Below are 16781 nucleotides of genomic sequence, written 5' to 3'. Positions count from 1 at the left end.
ACAGGATATTGAATATAGTTCCCTGTGCTATACAGTAGGACCTTGTTGTTTATCCATTCTATATATAATAGTTTGCATCTGCTAGTCCCAAACTCCCAATCCACCCCTCCCACACCCCCCTCCCCCTTAGCACCACAAGTTGTTCTCTATGCCTGCATCACACATTCTCATTCTGGTGGATGGATGTTTATTTTACATCGTCTCCATTTTTTGCTGTACAATAATACTCTTGTGAAACCCTGTACACGTCTCCTCTCCCACACCAGTGAGATTCTCCTCTAGGGTGGACACCTTGAAGTAGAGCTAAGGGTCAGAATACGGACTTTTCCCCGCTGACTGGACGATAGCAAATTGCTCTCCAGGGTGGGTATCCCAATTATATCTCATCACCTATGGGCAGGAGTTCTGAAAGTTACTGTCGTCAACACATCCTCACAAGGTTTCATATGTCAGGTTTTTCTTTTAGTTTTTACTTGTGATAAAATACAAATAACACAAAACTGTCTTAGCCTTCTTTTAACCTTTGAAGTATACATTTCTGTAGCGTTATGTATATTCACATTGTTGTGCAACCAACCTCTAGAACTTTTTCATCTTGCAAACTGAAACTCTGTCTCCACTAAACAATTAGCTGTTCCCCCTCCCCCAGGCCCTGGCAGCCACCCTCCTACTTTGTTTTCTATGAATCCAACTACTCTAGAGGTATATACAGTATTTATAAATAGAATCATATAAATGGAATCCTACAGTATTTATCTTTTTGTGACTGACTGACTTCATTTAGCATAATTTCCTCAAGGTTCATCCAGGCTGCAGTATGTGACAGAATTTCCTCCTTTTTAAAGATGAAAAATATTCCATTGTACATATGTACTGCATTTTGCTTATCCATTCATTCGTCAAAGGATACTGGGATGTTTCCACCTCTTGGCTATTGTGAAACAATCAGATTTCTTTTTTAAGTACTGCCCATCTCATGGACAAAAATAAGATCTTTTTTAAAAACTTGCTTTCCTGATTACTAGAAAAGACAGAGCAAACTCTCCTTATGTTTATTGACTATACACACTTTCTCTTCTATGAATGCCTGTCCATATCCTTTATTTTCCTTTCCTCCTTCCTTCCCCACCTGCCCCTCCCTCCCTCCCCACCCCCTTCCTCTCCTTTCCTTTCTTTCTGCAGGACTTATTTTTAAATTCCAGGTACTGACCCTTTTCCAGTTATATTCATTACAAATATCTTTTCCCAATATGTGGCTTTTAAATTTTCTTGAGTGCCCTTTGTTACTAAAATTTCATGTTTTAATGTGGTAAAATCTATCAGTCATTTCCTTTATGGTCTGCAGTTTGGTTGTTTTACTTAAGAAATTCTTTCCTTCCTACCTTGAGATCATGAGGATACTCTCTCTCCTTAGTTTTTCTAAAAAAGTGTTAGTTTTACTTTTCACATTTAAATCTTTAAACTATTTATTTAAACTACTGGAATATATTTTTGTATGTGTTGCAAGATAGAGATATAACATTATTCTTCTCCATAAATTACTAGACAAAGGAGAACTGGGTCCCCAAGTGCAAGACAACTGAGGCCCCTGAATTTGTCCAGGTGCAGACAATGAGGTTGGAGGACAGCAAGGGACATCAGCTGACACAGTGCCCACCACTGAGAGATGAGAAGGGCATTCCACAAGGATGTGCCCACACATGCCCAGGACACACAGCGCCAGTGGAGAGCTCTCCTGCCTTCAGGGTCACATTGGAAAAGAACCAGCTTCTAGACCAGACTACCCTGTCTTGTGGGCAGTACCTCAACATTTCCAATTAAAAATCACTCCAAATGTTTTATTCTCTAACATCTCCAAGCCAGGTGAGAAGCCCAGGCTCCAAAAGAGCCCCATGTGGTTTACTACAGAACAAAAGCACTGCTACCATTCCCAGAGTTTCCCGCAAGGTGGCAGGCCTGAGTAGACAGCCAAATGCACTCCCACAGTTGTCCAGCCTTCCAAGCATTCATTCAAGAAACAAACTAGGGCTTCCTTGGTGGTGCAGTGGTTGAGAATCTGCCTGCCCATTCGGGGGACACGGGTTTCGATCCCTGGTCTGGGAGGATCCCACATGCCATGGAGCAAACTAAGCCTGTGCTCTGGAGCCCGTGAGCCACAACTACTGAGTCTGCGTGCTGCAACTACTGAAGCCCGCATGCCTAGAGCCCGTGCTCCGCAACAAGAGAAGCCACCGCAATGAGAGGCCTGTGCACCGCGACGAGGGGTGGCCCCTGCTCACCGCAACTAGAGAAAGCCCGCGTGCAGCAGCGAAGACCCAACATGGCCAAAATAAATAAGTAAAATAAATAAATTAAAAAAAAAAAAAAAAAGAAACAAACTAGCTCTGGGACTTCCCTGGTGGTCCAAGGGTTAAGACCTCCGTGCTCCCAGTTCAGGGGGGCCTGGGTTTGATCCCCACATGCCGCAACTAAGACCCAGCCCAGCCGCAGCCAAATAAATAAATAAATATTATAAAAAGAAGAAGAAGAAGAAGAAAGAAAGAAAGAAACAAACTAGCTCTCATCACAAGAAAAAAAAAGTGTAACTATATAAGTTGATGTATGTTAACTGGACTTACTGTGGTGATCATTTCTCAGTGTATACAAATATCAAATCGTTATGTAGTACACCTGAAACTAATACAATGTTACATGTCAGTTATAATTCAATTTTTTTAAAAAATTTAATAAATAAAATTTAAATTAAATATCACCCGACATATTAATAAAATAAAACCTAATTTTAAAGGCTGCCTTGAAACGATGCAAAGAAAAACCCTGTTCTGGGCACTGGCCCCGCAGAGCCCACCTGCACTGGTCCACAACAGAATCTGGAGTCAACACTGCGGTTTGGCCTCTCTTCACTGGGAAATAGCCCCCAAATGCCCCAACCGTGAGGTGCTTGGATGGGGTCTGTATGACAATCCAGAGGCAACTGAGGGCAGAGTGAATCTGCTGCCAGGATGGGTCACAATTTTCCAGTGAGACAGGGTCAATCAGAGAAAATCCCAGAACAAACCCAGAAACAAAATCAGAAAGGTTGGGATCCTTTCTGATGCCCAACCCAGCCCTGTTAACGCAGTAGGATCCAGGATCAGAAGAGACGACCCTGGGGAGATCAGACTGATACCCTGTGCTGTCTCAGCTGCCCATTCCACAGGTGAAAGCTCTGCATGAGAAGGCCTTGCTTATTATGAGCTGAAATCCATCTTCCTCAACTCCTAACCTCTCGTCCTAGCCCTGGAGTCACAAGAACAGTCTCTTTCCCACACTACAGCACCCGGGATACTCAAAGGCTCATGGGGCCCCCTAACACTTCTCAACTTTTCTCTACAAGCAGGGCTGAGAATCACGCCTGTGCTAATGTAATCAAAAGCCTCTGAAGAAATTTGGGAAAACCACAGTCACAGTTAACTCCAGAGGATTTGAAAAACTATCCTATCAGTCTAGAATTTTTCCTTTTTACTGTTTCAAGATTATGTTCTTGGTAGACAGTTAGGCACACACACACTAACAGTCAAATGTTTAGCTTCCCAGCTAAGGCTAACAGTAGTCTGAGAGACAGAATATTTAAATCTGGCTCAGAATTCTAAAATGAAAAAGGTGATAAACTTCTCAGCTTATACAGGCAGCAGTCTTTAGAGATGACTCTCCTCCGGCCTGTGAGGAGGGGGTGAAAGTGACCCAGGGGAGGCACAAACCCAGGGTCTGGTCCCATCCACACACCAAGACAGCCACAGCCTGAGCTGCTCCCCTCAGGGAGGCCAAGAACAGAGCCGTCCTTATATCCTGCTCCACACAGGTCAGAAACACTCTGGGCTTCTCTGAGAGCCATGCTCTTTGAAGACTAAGAAACCCCTTTCTTGGGTTATCTGAGAAAAGAAGTTAACTTTCATGAATCACCAAAGAAAAAAGTATATTTAAAGACAGGTGACAGGGCCAGAAGGAGGAGAGGGAACTTTCCTGGAGCCTTAAGTTTCCCAAATAAGTTGGCAGAACCTATTTTAAAAAAAAAAAAAGAAAAGCACTGCTTTGAACCTGGCAATTGTACCTTTAAGAATCAAACTTCAGAAAAACATGCACAAAGGAACATAAGGACATATGTAAGGGTGCCCATCAAAAAATTATTTGTAACGGGAAAAAGTGCAGACTACCAAGATTCCCAACACACACAGAATGGGGTTAATAAATTACTGACAACTAAACTATGAAATATCTTGTTGTATGCTCCAAATTTACAGAAAATACAAGGAGAGACCCATGATATAGTGCACAGTTTAAGAAAAAAAAAGGCAGGTGGCAGAAAATAAAACAAACTTTGTGTGTTAAGTATGACATAGCAAATGTCCACAAGGAAATATCCCAAGTGGTTCAGAGAGGCCAGTCACCTCCAGGGAGTGACACCAGGGTGGAGGTGGGGGTGGGTGACTTCACTGTTGTTGAAGTTTTTTGTTTTTTAACCAAAGAATATGCATTATTGTAAAGACAGGAGATGCAAAACTACCCTCTACGTGGCTCCCCCACCAAGGCTTGGCCATCTCTGCCCCGGAACACTTGGGCATCCAGATGGTGCATTCTGACTGCGGTCCCCTGGAGATGGAACTGCCATACCGTGCTCCCCCCGCCACACACACACGCACGCACGCACGCACGCACACATGCTCGCACACATGCAAACACATGAGAAAAACCACCTGTCTGCGGCTCTCGAGAGGGAGAGGTCCCAGGCCCCAGGCCCACAGTGCCCTCCCACACGGCTGCCTCATTTCCTCTGAGATAAATCATGTAGAAGGCTGGGAGCCCACAAATCCCTCAAGCAAACATGCAAGTCAAACAGCACCATTTACCCCCGCAAGGGCCTCTTCAAGTTAACAAGGCGTGGGAGGAACCAGGCAACAAAACCGGCCTGTCCAGCGAGGGTCAACCTTTGGCCCCAGGGCCTGCAGGGAGGAGACCTGTGGCCACCGCCATGTGCCCTGCTTTCTTGGCTGTTGGCCTACCCAAGACCTGAGCTTTTCACAGCCCAGCACCCGTCCCAGACCTGGTGAAAATGCTAAGGCGCTGGCTGGGGAGAGCTGGTGGCCTGGTAGCTCAGACACACCCCTCACCCCTCACCCCCACCCGAGGCACTGGGCCCTCCTCTCCTGGGGGGGCCCTGAGGTGGCCCCGAGGCCACTTGCTAAGGGGCACTGGTCCAGCTGAAGAGAACCGCAGAAAGTCACTGACCAGTGTAATCAACTACCCACCCACCAAGGGTCAGCGCTACAGGAAAAGGAGAAGAGGAGTGAGATGGAAGCATCGGGGAGAAAGCCTTCCCTGGTCACTTGTGGGGGGGACAGGAAGAGGGGGACAGGAGGCGATCATCTTGGCCTGGATGTGCGTACAAGCTGTTTGGGTCCTGAGGGAAGTCAGAGAATGGGAGGCAATAAAACATCATGCCTCAAGAGGGCAGGTTTTTGGTTTTTTATGACAAAGTGGTAACTGGAGTCTTTTATTTTGAGATATAAATCACATACCATATAATTCACCCTTTAACGTGCACAATTCAATGGTTTTTGGAATATTCACAAGGTTGTGAATCCACAAAGCTGTGCAGCAACTGCCACTGTCTAACTGCAGAACATTTCCACCACCCCCAGAAGAAATGCGGGTCCAGCACTTTCTCCTTGGTGCTTCACTTCATCCTTCAAGCAATGCTCCCAGAGCACCGCCCTCGCCCTGCCCCCTCCAGGGCTGGAAGGTTAAAGGGCGGAGGAGAGGAAGGTGGAGAGTGTGAGTTGCTTCTCTGAGATGGTGCAGCAGGTAGGCTGCGGACGCCCCTGCTGTGCCGCGGGGCTTTCTGCCCCAGCCGGACTCCTGATGCCCTGGCCTGCATTCACCTCCCCTTCCAGGAACCTTCCCGTTACCACCGCTGGGCCAGGCCTACCCACGCCCACCACCAGACTTCCCCCACACAACCAAGCCCCCTAATCAGAGGGATCGTGGATAAGACGCCAGGTATCCCCAGGTATATCCAGCTCAGTGGCCTGCACGGAGCCTGGACTGTGTACTCCACAGAAGGCTCCAACAAATATCAGAGAAACAAAATAAGGCGCAGACACAAATTTTTCAATAGAACATAGTTTATAATGGGAAAATACTGAAACTAGTCCAAGGGTCAGTCAATAGGAGACTGGCTAAATCAATGATGATGCTCCTATGTAACTCAATACTCTGCAGCAGTTAGAAACAAGGAAGGAGAATCTGTACTGAAATAGAAAGATGCATGTGAATATTCCGCAAAAAAAACAATGTAGCAACAAAAGGAACGGTGCGATTCCATTTTCTCAACACGTTGACAAGATATAAAGGGCTCTATGTGTACAGATATAAATCTCAAACCTTTCAAAGTAACATAGCTATGGTTAGTTATTTCTGTGGAGACTACACGAAGAATTCTTTTATTTTTTAATTTCCGTATTGTTTGATTCTTTTATTGTTACAAAATGCATATTTTTTTTGAATTTTTGAATTTTATTTATTTTTTTATACAGCAGGTTCTTATTAGTCATCCATTTTATACACATCAGTGTATACATGTCAATCCCAATCGCCCAATTCATCACACCACCCCCCACCTGCTGCCCGCTTTCCCCCCTTTGTGTCCATACGTTGTCCTCTACATCTGTGTCTCGATTTCTGCCAAACACCGTGATGAACAAGTTCATCTGTACCATGTTTCTAGTTTCCACATATATGCGTTAATATACGATATTTGTTTTTCTCTTTCTGACTTACTTCACTCTGTATGACAGTCTCTAGATCCATCCACGTCTCTACAAAGACCCAATTTTCGTTCCCTTTTTATGGCTGAGTAATATTCCATTGTATATATGTGCCACATCTTCTTTATCCATTCGTCTGTCGATGGCATTTAGGTTGCTTCCATGACCTGGCTATTGTAAATAGTGCTGCAATGAACATTGGGGTGCATCTGTCTTTTTGAATATGCTTTTCTCTGGGTATATGCCCAATAGTGGGATTACTGGATCATATGGTAATTCCATTTTTAGTTTTTTAAGGAAACCTCCATATTGTTCTCCATAGGGGCTGGATCAATTTACATTCCCACCAACAGTGCAAGAGGGTTCCCTTTTTCTCCACACCCTCTCCAGCATTTGTTGTTGTAGATTTTTGATGATGGCCATTCTGACTCAGTGTTGAGGGGGTACCTCATTGTAGTTTTGATTTGCATTTCTCTAATAATTAGTGATGTTGAGCAGCTTTTCATGCGCTTCTTGGCCATCTGTATGTCTGCTTTTGGAGAAATGTCTATTTAGGTCTTTCTGCCCATTTTTGGATTGGGTTGTTGGTTTTTTTAATATTGTCCTGCATGAGCTGTTTATATATATTTTGGAGATTATCCCTTGTCCGTTGATTCGTTTGCAAATAGTTTCTCCCATTCTGAGGGGTGTCTTTTCGTCTTGTTTATGGTTTCCTTTGCGGTGCAAAGCTTTTAAGTTTCATTTGGTCCCATTTGTTTATTTTTGTTTATTATTTCCATTACTCTAGGAGGTGGATCAAAAAAGATATTGCTGTGATTTATGTCAAAGAGTGTTCTTCCTATGTTTTTCCTCTAAGAGTTTTATAGTGTCCGTTCTTACATTTAGGTCTCTAATCCATTTTGAGTTTATTGTTGTGTAATGGTGTTAGGGGAGTGTTCTAATTCCATTCTTTACATGTAGCTGTCCAGTTTTCCCAGCACCACTTATTGAAGAGACTGTCTTTTCTCCATTGTATATCCTTGCCTCCTCTGTCATAGATTAGTTGACCATAGGTGCGTGGGTTTACCTCTGGGCTTTTCTATCCTGTTCCATTGATCTATATTTCTGTTTTTGTGCCAGTACCATATCGTCTTGATTACTGTAGCTTTGGTAGTATAGTCCTGAAGTCAGGGAGTCCTGATTCTCCTGCTCCACTTTTTTCCCTCAAGACTGCTTTGGCTATTCGGGGTCTTTTGTGTCTCCATACAAATTTTAAGATTTTTTGTTCTACTTCTGTTAAAATGCCATTGGAAATTTGATAGGGACTGCACTGAATCTGTAGATTGCTTTGGGTAGTATAGTCATTTTCACAATATTGATTCTTCCAATCCAAGAATGCAGTATATCTCTCCATCTGTTGGTATCATCTTTAATTTATTTCATCAGTGTCTCACAGTTTTCTGCATAAAGGTCTTTGCCTCCTAAGTAGGTTTATTCCTAGGTATTTTATTCTTTTTGTTGCAATGGTAATGGGAGTGTTTCTTTAATTTCTCTTTCAGATTTCTCATCATTAGTATATAGGAATGCAAGAGACTTCTGTGCGTTAATTTTGTATCCTGCTACTTTACCAAATTCATTGATTAGCTCTAGTAGTTTTTCTGGTGGCATCTTTAGGATTCTCTATGTATAGTATCATGTCATCTGCAAACAGTGACAGTTTTACTTCTTCTTTTCCCATTTGTATTCCTTTTATTTCTTTTTCTTCTTCTCTAAGTGCCGTGGCTAGGACTTCCAAAACTATGTTGAATAATAGTGGGCGAGAGTGGACATCCTTGTCTGTTCCTGATCTTAGAGGAAATGGTTTCAGGTTTCACCACTGAGGACGATGTTGGCTGTGGGTTTGTCATATATGGCCTTTATTATGTTGAGGTAGGTTCCCTCTATGCCCACTTTCTGGAGAGCTTTTATCATAAAATGGGTGTTGAATTTTGTCAAAAGCTTTTTCTGCATCTAGTGAGATGATCATATGGTTCTTATCCTTCAATTTGTTAATATGGTGTATCACATTGATTGATTTGCATATACTGAAGAATCCTGCATCCCTGGGGTAAATCCCACTTGATCATGGTGTATGATCCTTTTAATGCACTGTAGGATTCTGTTTGCTAGTAGTTTGTTGAGGATTTTTGCATCTATATTCATCAGTGATATTGGTCTGTAATTTTCTTTTTTTGTAGTATCTTTGTCTGGTTTTGGTATCAGGGTGATGGTGGCCTCATAGAATGAGTTTGGGAGTGTTCCTTCCTCTGCAATTTTTGGAAGAGTTTGAGAAGGATGGGTGTTAGCTCTTCTCTAAATGTTTGAGAGAATTCACCTATGAAGCCACCTGGTCCTGGACTTTTGCTTGTTGGAAGATTTTTAATCACAGTTTCAATTTCATTACTTGTGATTGGTCTGTTCATATTTTCTATTTCTTCCTGGTTCAGTCGTGGAAGGTTATACCTTTCTAAGAACTTGTCCATTTCTTCCAGGTTGTCCACTTTATTGGCATAGAGTTGCTCGTAGTAGTCTCTTAGGATGCTTTGTATTTCTGCAGTGTCTGTTGTAACTTCTCCTTTTTCATTTCTAATTTTATTGATTTGAGTCCTCTCTCTCTGTTTCTTGATGAGTCTGGCTAATGGTTTATCAATTTTGTTTACCTTCTCAAAGAACCAGCTTTTAGTTTTATTGATCTTTGCATATTGTTTCTTTGTTTCTGTTTCATTTATTTCTGCTCTGACCCTTTATGATTTCTTGCCTTCTGCTAACTTTGGGTTTTGTTTGTTCTTCTTTCTCTAGTTCCTTTAGGTGTAATGTTAGATCATTTGAGATTTTTCTTGTTTCTTGAGGTAGGCTTGTATAGCTATAAACTTCCCTCTTAGAACTGCTTTTGCTGCATCCCATAGGTTCTGGATTGTCGTGTTTTCATTGTCATTTGTCTCTAGGTATTTTTGACTTCCTCTTTGATTTCTTCAGTGATCTCTTGGTTATTTAGTAACGTATTGTTTAGCCTCCATGTGTTTGTGTTTCTTTACAGTTTTTCCCCTGTAATTCATTTCTAATCTCATAGCATTGTGGTCAGAAAAGATGCTTGATATGATTTCAATTTTCCTAAATTTACTCAGGCTTGATTTGTGACCCAAGATGTGATGTACCCTGGAGAATGTACTGTGCGCACTTGAGAAGAAAGTGTAATCTGCTGTTTTTGGATGGAATGTCCTATAAATATCAATTAAATCTCTCTGGTCTATTGTGTCATTTAAAGCTTGTGTTTCCTTATTAATTTTCTGTTTGGATGATCTGTCCATTGGTGTAAGTGAGGTGTTAAAAGTCCCCCACTATTATTGTGTTACTGTCGATTTCCTCTTTTAGAGCTGTTAGCAGTTGCCTTATATATTGAGGTGCTCCTATGTTGGGTGCATATATACTTATAATTGTTGTATCTTCTTCTTGGATTGATCCCTTGATCATTATTGTAGTGTCCTTCCTTGTCTCTTGTAACATCCTTTATTTTAAAGTCTATTTTATCTGATATGAGTATTGCTACTCCAGCTTTCTTCTGATTTCCATTTGCATGGAATATCTTTTTCCATCCCCTCACTTTCAGTCTGTATGTGTCCCTAGGTCTGAAGTGGGTCTCTTGTAGACAGCATATATATGGGTCTTGTTTTTGTATCCATTCAGCAAGCCTGTGTCTTTTGGTGGGAGCATTTAATCCATTGATGTTTAAGGTAATTATTGATATGTTATGTTCCTATGACCATTTTCTTAATTGTTTTGGGTTTGTTTTTGTAGGTCCTTTTCTTCTCTTGTGTTTCCCACTTAGAGAAGTTCCTTTAGCATTTGTTGTAGAGCTGGTCTGGTGGTGCTGAATTCTCTTAGCTTTTGCTTGTCTGTAAAGCTTTTGATTTCTCCATCAAATCTGAATGAGATCCTTGCTGGGTTAGAGTAATCTTGGTTGTAGGTTCTTCCCTTTCATCACTTTAAGTATATCATGCCACTCCCTTCTGGCTTGTAGAGTTTCTGCTGAGAAATCAGCTGTTAACCTTATAGGAGTTCCCTTGTATGTTATTTGTCGTTTCTGCCTTGCTGCTTTCAATAATTTTTCTTTGTCTTTAATTTTTGCCAATTTGATTACTATGTGTCTTGGCATGTTTCTCCTTGGGTTTATCCTGTATGGGACTCTCTGCGCTTCCTGGACTTGGGTGGCTATTTCCTTTCCCATGTTAGGGAAGTTTTCGACTATAATCTCTTCAAATATTTTCTCTGGTCCTTTCTCTCTCTCTTCTCCTGCTGGGATCCCTATAATGCGAATGTTGGTACGTTTAATGTTGTCCCAGAGGTCTCTTAGGCTGTCTTCATTTCTTTACATTCTTTTTTCTTTATTCTCTTCCACAGCAGTGAATTCCACCATTCTGTCTTCCAGGTCACTTGTCCGTTCTTCTGCCTCAGTTATTCTGCTATTGATTCCTTCTAGTGTAGTTTTCATTTCAGTTATTGTATTGTTCATCTCTGTTTGTTTGTTCTTTAATTCTTCTAGGTCTTTGTTAAACATTTCTTGCATCTTCTCAATCTTTGCCTCCATTCTTTTTCTGAGGTCCTGGATCAACTTCACTATCATTATTCTGAATTCTTTTTCTGGAAGGATGCTTATCTCCATCCACTTCATTCAGTTGTTTTTCTGGGGTTTTATCGTGTTCCTTCATCTGGTACATAGCTCTCTGCCTTTTCATCTTGTCTATCTCCCTGTGAATGTGGTTTTTGTTCCACAGGCTGCAGGATTGTAGCTCCTCTTGCTTCTGCTGTCTGCCCTCTGGTGGATGAGGCTATCTAAGAGGCTTGTACAAGTTTCCTGATGGGAGGGACTGGTGGTACATAGCGCTGACTGTTGCTCTGGTGGACAGAGCTCAGTAAAACTTTAATCCACTTGACTGCTGATGGGTGGGGCTGGGTTCCCTCCCTGTTGGTTGTTTGGCCTGAGGCGACCCAACACTGGCGCCTACCTGGGCTCTTTGGTGGGGCTAATGGCAGACTCTGGGAGGGCTCAGGCCAAGGAGAACGTCCCAGAAGTTCTGCTGCCAGTGTCCTTGTCCTCACAGTGAGACAGAGCCACTCCCCCCGCCTCTGCAGGAGACCCTCCAACACTAGCAGGTAGGTCTGGTTCAGTCTCCCCTGGGGTCACTGCTCCTTCCCCTGGGTCCCGATGCGCACACTACTTTGTGTGTGCCCTCCGAGAGTGGAGTCTCTGTTTCCCCCAGTCCTGTCAAACTCCTGCAATCAAATCCCGCAAGCCTTCAAAGTCTGATTCTCTAGGAATTCCTCCTCCCGTTGCTGGACCCCCAGGTTCGGAAGTCTGACGTGGGGCTCAGAACCTTCACTCCAGTGGGTGGACTTCTGTGCTACAAGTGTTCTCCAGTTTGTGAGTCACCCACCCAGCAGTTACGGGATCTGATTTTATTGTGACTGGGCCCCTCCTACCGTCTCACTGTGGCTTCTCCTTTGTCTTTGGATGTGGGGTATCTTTTTTGGTGAGTTCCAGTGTCTTTCTGTCGATGACTGTTCAGCAGTTAGTTGTGATTCTGGTGTTCTCACAAGAGGGAGTGAGAGCACGTCCTTCTACTCCACCATCTTCACAAAATGCATATTAATTTTGCAATTTAAAAAATAGTATAAAAACATGAAGATAGCACTGCCCTTCCCCTTTTTGAACTATTTAACCTTACAGCCATTTGGTAAGGCAGAGTAGGGCAGGAGGCTCCATTGGGCAAGGGGTGCCCCAGAGTGGCCATCGGAGCCTGCATGGGATGAGGAGGGGCCCTGCAGAGGCGCATGGGGGTCCCACAATGGGTCAGAAGGGGGGATGGCGGCGGCAGAGGGGAAGGCAGGCAGGTACTCCCGGGAGACCGACCAAGTAAAGAGATTAAGAATAATCAGAACCAGGTTTCTCACTACTAGGAAATGGAGTTACAAAAATGGAAAGGAAGAAAACAAGAATGAACCCTGTTATATTGTAGTACTGGACTGGAACTGGAAATGTCCAATATACATATTACATATTGAAGGTTTAAATATATTAGGAAGAGGGAGAGAGACACATGGAAACAGGTATGAGTGAGTGTGTGTGGTGGCGGGGGGCTGGGGGGGTGCGGCGGTGTACTCAGATATTCCTTATTCTGTCCACTGAGAGGGCCTGGAGCCACTACACCCCAGGAGCAATGAGTACATCAAGTACACCCAGCACTCAGATCATGCTTCTAAATACCATTTTCCACTAAAAGGAATGAGGACTCGTAGGAGGAATGTTTGATTTCCAGGACTAGGGCAGGGAAATTAGAAAATGAACCTGGAACATCTTCTTGTGCCAGAAATCAAGAAAGTGCTCAAAGAATGAGGGGACATGTCAAAAAGACAGACAAGCAAGCTTGAAGGGGGCTCCCCGTGGCCACAGTGGTATACAACCCACTGAGTAAAACAGGAAACCGTGAGAGTGTGTGTGTGTATGTACGGGGGTGTATAAAGGGAAAACAAGTATCACTACAGTGGAGAAGAAGCCTAGAGACACCACCTTAGTCAAATGATCAAAGTGAACATCATTAGTAATAAGTCGTTTCCAGCCAAGTCTCAATCAACAGAATGCAATGAGAAAAAGGCAGCATCACTTCTGTGACATTCCTGCCTAAGATGCAAAAACTCACCCAACCATGGGGATCCAACAAATGCAGGTTGAGGGACAACCTAGAAAATAACTAGCTTGTGGGGGCTTCCCTGGTGGCGCAGTGGTTGAGAATCTGCCTGCCAATGCAGGGGACACGGGTTCGAGCCCTGGTCTGGGAAGATCCCACATGCCGCAGAGCAGCTGGGCCCGTGAGCCACAATTACTGAGCCTGCGCGTCTGGAGCCTGTGCTCCCCAACGGGAGAGGCCGCGATAGTGAGAGGCCCGCACACCGCAATGAAGAGTGGCCCCCGCTTGCCGCAACTGGAGAAAGCCCTCGCACAGAAACGAAGACCCAACACAGCCATAAATAAATAAATAAATAAATAAAAATTTAAAAAATTAAAAAAATAAAAAATAACTAGCTTGTAATCTTCCAAAACATCAAGGTCATGAAGGTCAAAGCCTGAGGAACTGTTCCAGACTGAAGGAGACCAAAGAGACAGGACAACTAAATGCAGTGCGTTATTCTGAATGGGATCCTTTTCCTACTAAAGACATTATTGAGACCAACTGGCAAAACTTGACCGGGGTCTGACGATTAGACAGTAGTACATATCAACGTTAATTCCTGATGTGTCACTGTTATACAGGAGAATATCCCTGTTTGCAAGAAGTACACATTTACATGTTCAGGGGTGACGGGGCATCAGGTTGGCAACTTATTCTTGAATGATACAGGAGAAAAATTCTTTGTACTGTATTTGCAACTCTTCTGTAAGTTTGCAATAATCTCACAATTAAAAAAATTTTAACTGTAAATGAAAACAAAAGCAACGAAGGCAACATCATGCTAAATTACCAGGTGAGTTCAGATTGTTATATACTGGCTTTGTGTCAATCAAGCCCCAATGGTCCTGCTTTAACTGGGGAACCATAAATGTTTCTGATGGGGAAGGGGCTCTGCTTAACCGGACCTATGCTGCAATGCTAGGAGGACACCCTGCCTCTGCCTGGGACTGTCTTCCAACCCCAAACGTCCAACCATCTATGGACACAGAGCATCATCAGTCCCTGCCACGTCCCTGGGCAGCCCAGGCAGCTCCAGACCATAAGCTACGAGAGGAGAGGCACTGGCCTACATCCTTCACAGGAAGCGGTGTTCTGGCTGGCCTGCTCCTCACGCACTGCTGTCAATGTGAAACAAGAGCTGAGCAAAGTGAAGCAACTAACTTCGAACGCAGAGAGCAGCAAGGGCAGCAGGACATACTCTCACCCCAAAATAACGATGGTAACTGTTACTAGCTTGTATTTGCACAGGATTTTAATATTTGCAAGTTTCTTTCCATCTGTAATCTCACACAATCCATACAAAGGAAAGAAGCTATAGATGCCCAAAGCTCCCAGACTACGTCAAACTCCTGTGACACAGCACACATACCGCACAGAACCTCCTCCTTGGTAGCCCTTGCGATATTCATAACGATACAGAATGTGTGTGGTTATCTGATCAACATTTGTATCCCCCCGTGGATTGTAGAGTCCAGGAAAACAAGGGTTGAGTGTTTGCTCACAGATGGCCCGATGCCTCACAGAAGGCTGACACCAAAAATACTTGCTAAGTAATCACGTGGACACACGGGTGGGTGGATAAGATGGGTGTGCGTAGGTCAGCAGGTAGACGGACAGTGGGTGGGGGAATGGATGGGTGGCAGATGAGTAGGTGGATAAGGGGACAGATGCATGAACGGATGGTGGGTGGTAGGTGGGTAGATGACTATGTGGATGGTGGGTGGTAGGCGGGTAGACGGTAGGTAGGTAGGTAGGTGGGTGGGTGGGTGGGTAGATGAGATGGTAGGTGTGTTGGGGGGAGCGGGCGGGGGGTTGGTAAATGGATGGTGAGTGGGTGAATGCCTGACCTGGGTCCGCCCCCCGCCGCCCAGCCCGGTTCTACCTGCTGCTGCTGGGCCCGGAGGTCACCGATCTCCTTCTGGTCCTCCTCGTGGAGCCGCTTCATGTCCTCCCACGACTGCTGGAGCAGGTTACGTTCCCGTAGCAGCTGTCCGTTCTCCCGCCTCAGCATGTCCACATCATCCTTCAGCTGGGTCTGGTCGCTCAGGAGCCGGCTGTGGAGCGTGCTGAAATCCCACACGACACAGTGAGCCCACCCAGCCTCCAACTCCCACCCAAGGCGCCACCACCCCCTCCAGGTCCTAATACCCCCAACACACCAGACAGGTCAGCAGCATGCAGAGGCAGGCCAAAGCCTGGTGTCAGCCAGATGCCAGAAAGACCCAAACTATTTTTTTAAGAGCCTGACACCACAATGGCCACATGTGGCCAAGAAAGGGAGATAAGCCCCTACCTGGTATGGACCTGGCACCTCCAAGTGCTGAAGCCTGGGCAAATGTCAGCAGGTGGGCAGGCAAATGCCCTCAGAGGGGCACTAGGAGACCAAAGGGGAAGACGCCCCATCTGCCTCTCCTGTGGCAGCAGAGCCCCAGCAGGGACCCAGAGGTCCACAGTGATCTGCCTGGCCTACTGTCTCGCACATTCGACCACTTTCCTACCAACCGTGCTTCTGAAGCTGGCAATGGATGGTATGGAAAACTGAGGCCCAAAGCCACAAACCCACGTGCTTAAGGCCCACCGCTTGCTATGTGGCAGAGGCAGGATGGGACCAGAACCCCAGGCTCCAGGTCCAGAAATGAAGACTGGCGAGTGGCAGCGGTTGCTTGGACGCTGGGAAGCCTGGCCAGGCAGGCCCCACTCACTGGTAGAAGTCGGTCTCCTTGGCCACCTCCTCGCACCTCTTCAGGGCGCTGGTGTGCTGGTTCTGCAGGCTCTGCAGGTCTGACATGGCCCGCACGCACTGGATCTTCAGCCTCTCGTAGTCCGGATTCAGCCTGTGGTAGGGCCTGGCCCAGACGGCAAACAGCCCAGTGAACACCGGCCCCCGGATCACAATGACAAGAATGTCTTTCCCTGGGAAGCCACGTCCTAGGTCACTCCAGCCCAGCGGTTCCCGAACACTGGTCTCCTGCATACCACCAACACCGTCCGCCCCTTCCGCTCCCCCACCCCCGGTGCCTGCTAAGCCCAGGTGTCCTGGCCGTAGCCAGACCAACAGAATCCGAATCCCCAGGACAGAGGGCCTCGATTGCTGAACTCCCTGCGTGGGCCTGGAGAGCTGGGAAGGTGCTCCTGTTCTCTGGGAGCCCCCGGGAGGCCACACGCCAGGCCTGCACGCACAGTGGGCCCAACAGTCCCTGTGATGAAGCTCCTCCTCTCCTTAGAGCAGTGATTC

The 16781-nt window shown here is 45.2% G+C and overlaps 1 protein-coding gene across 8 annotated transcripts in view; it reads right to left on the bottom strand.

Moving 5' to 3' along the window:
- Nucleotides 1-16781, bottom strand: part of DLG5 (discs large MAGUK scaffold protein 5) — a 200292-nt gene that overhangs the window by 123331 nt on the left and 60180 nt on the right. For all 8 annotated transcript variants that reach the window (XM_036829441.1, XM_036829445.1, XM_036829440.1 and 5 more), the window contains 2 exons: nt 16249-16392; nt 15429-15612 (listed from right to left, as the gene is read on the bottom strand). In XM_036829441.1, coding sequence (XP_036685336.1) covers nt 15429-15612; nt 16249-16392 — 328 coding nt within the window. The remainder of the gene's footprint in view (nt 1-15428; nt 15613-16248; nt 16393-16781) is intronic.

This window comes from Balaenoptera musculus, chromosome 16 (assembly GCF_009873245.2).
Source record: "Balaenoptera musculus isolate JJ_BM4_2016_0621 chromosome 16, mBalMus1.pri.v3, whole genome shotgun sequence".
Classification (NCBI taxonomy): domain Eukaryota; kingdom Metazoa; phylum Chordata; class Mammalia; order Artiodactyla; family Balaenopteridae; genus Balaenoptera; species Balaenoptera musculus.
Note: the sequence above shows the minus strand (reverse complement) of the source record. Positions and strands in the feature narration are given on the sequence as shown.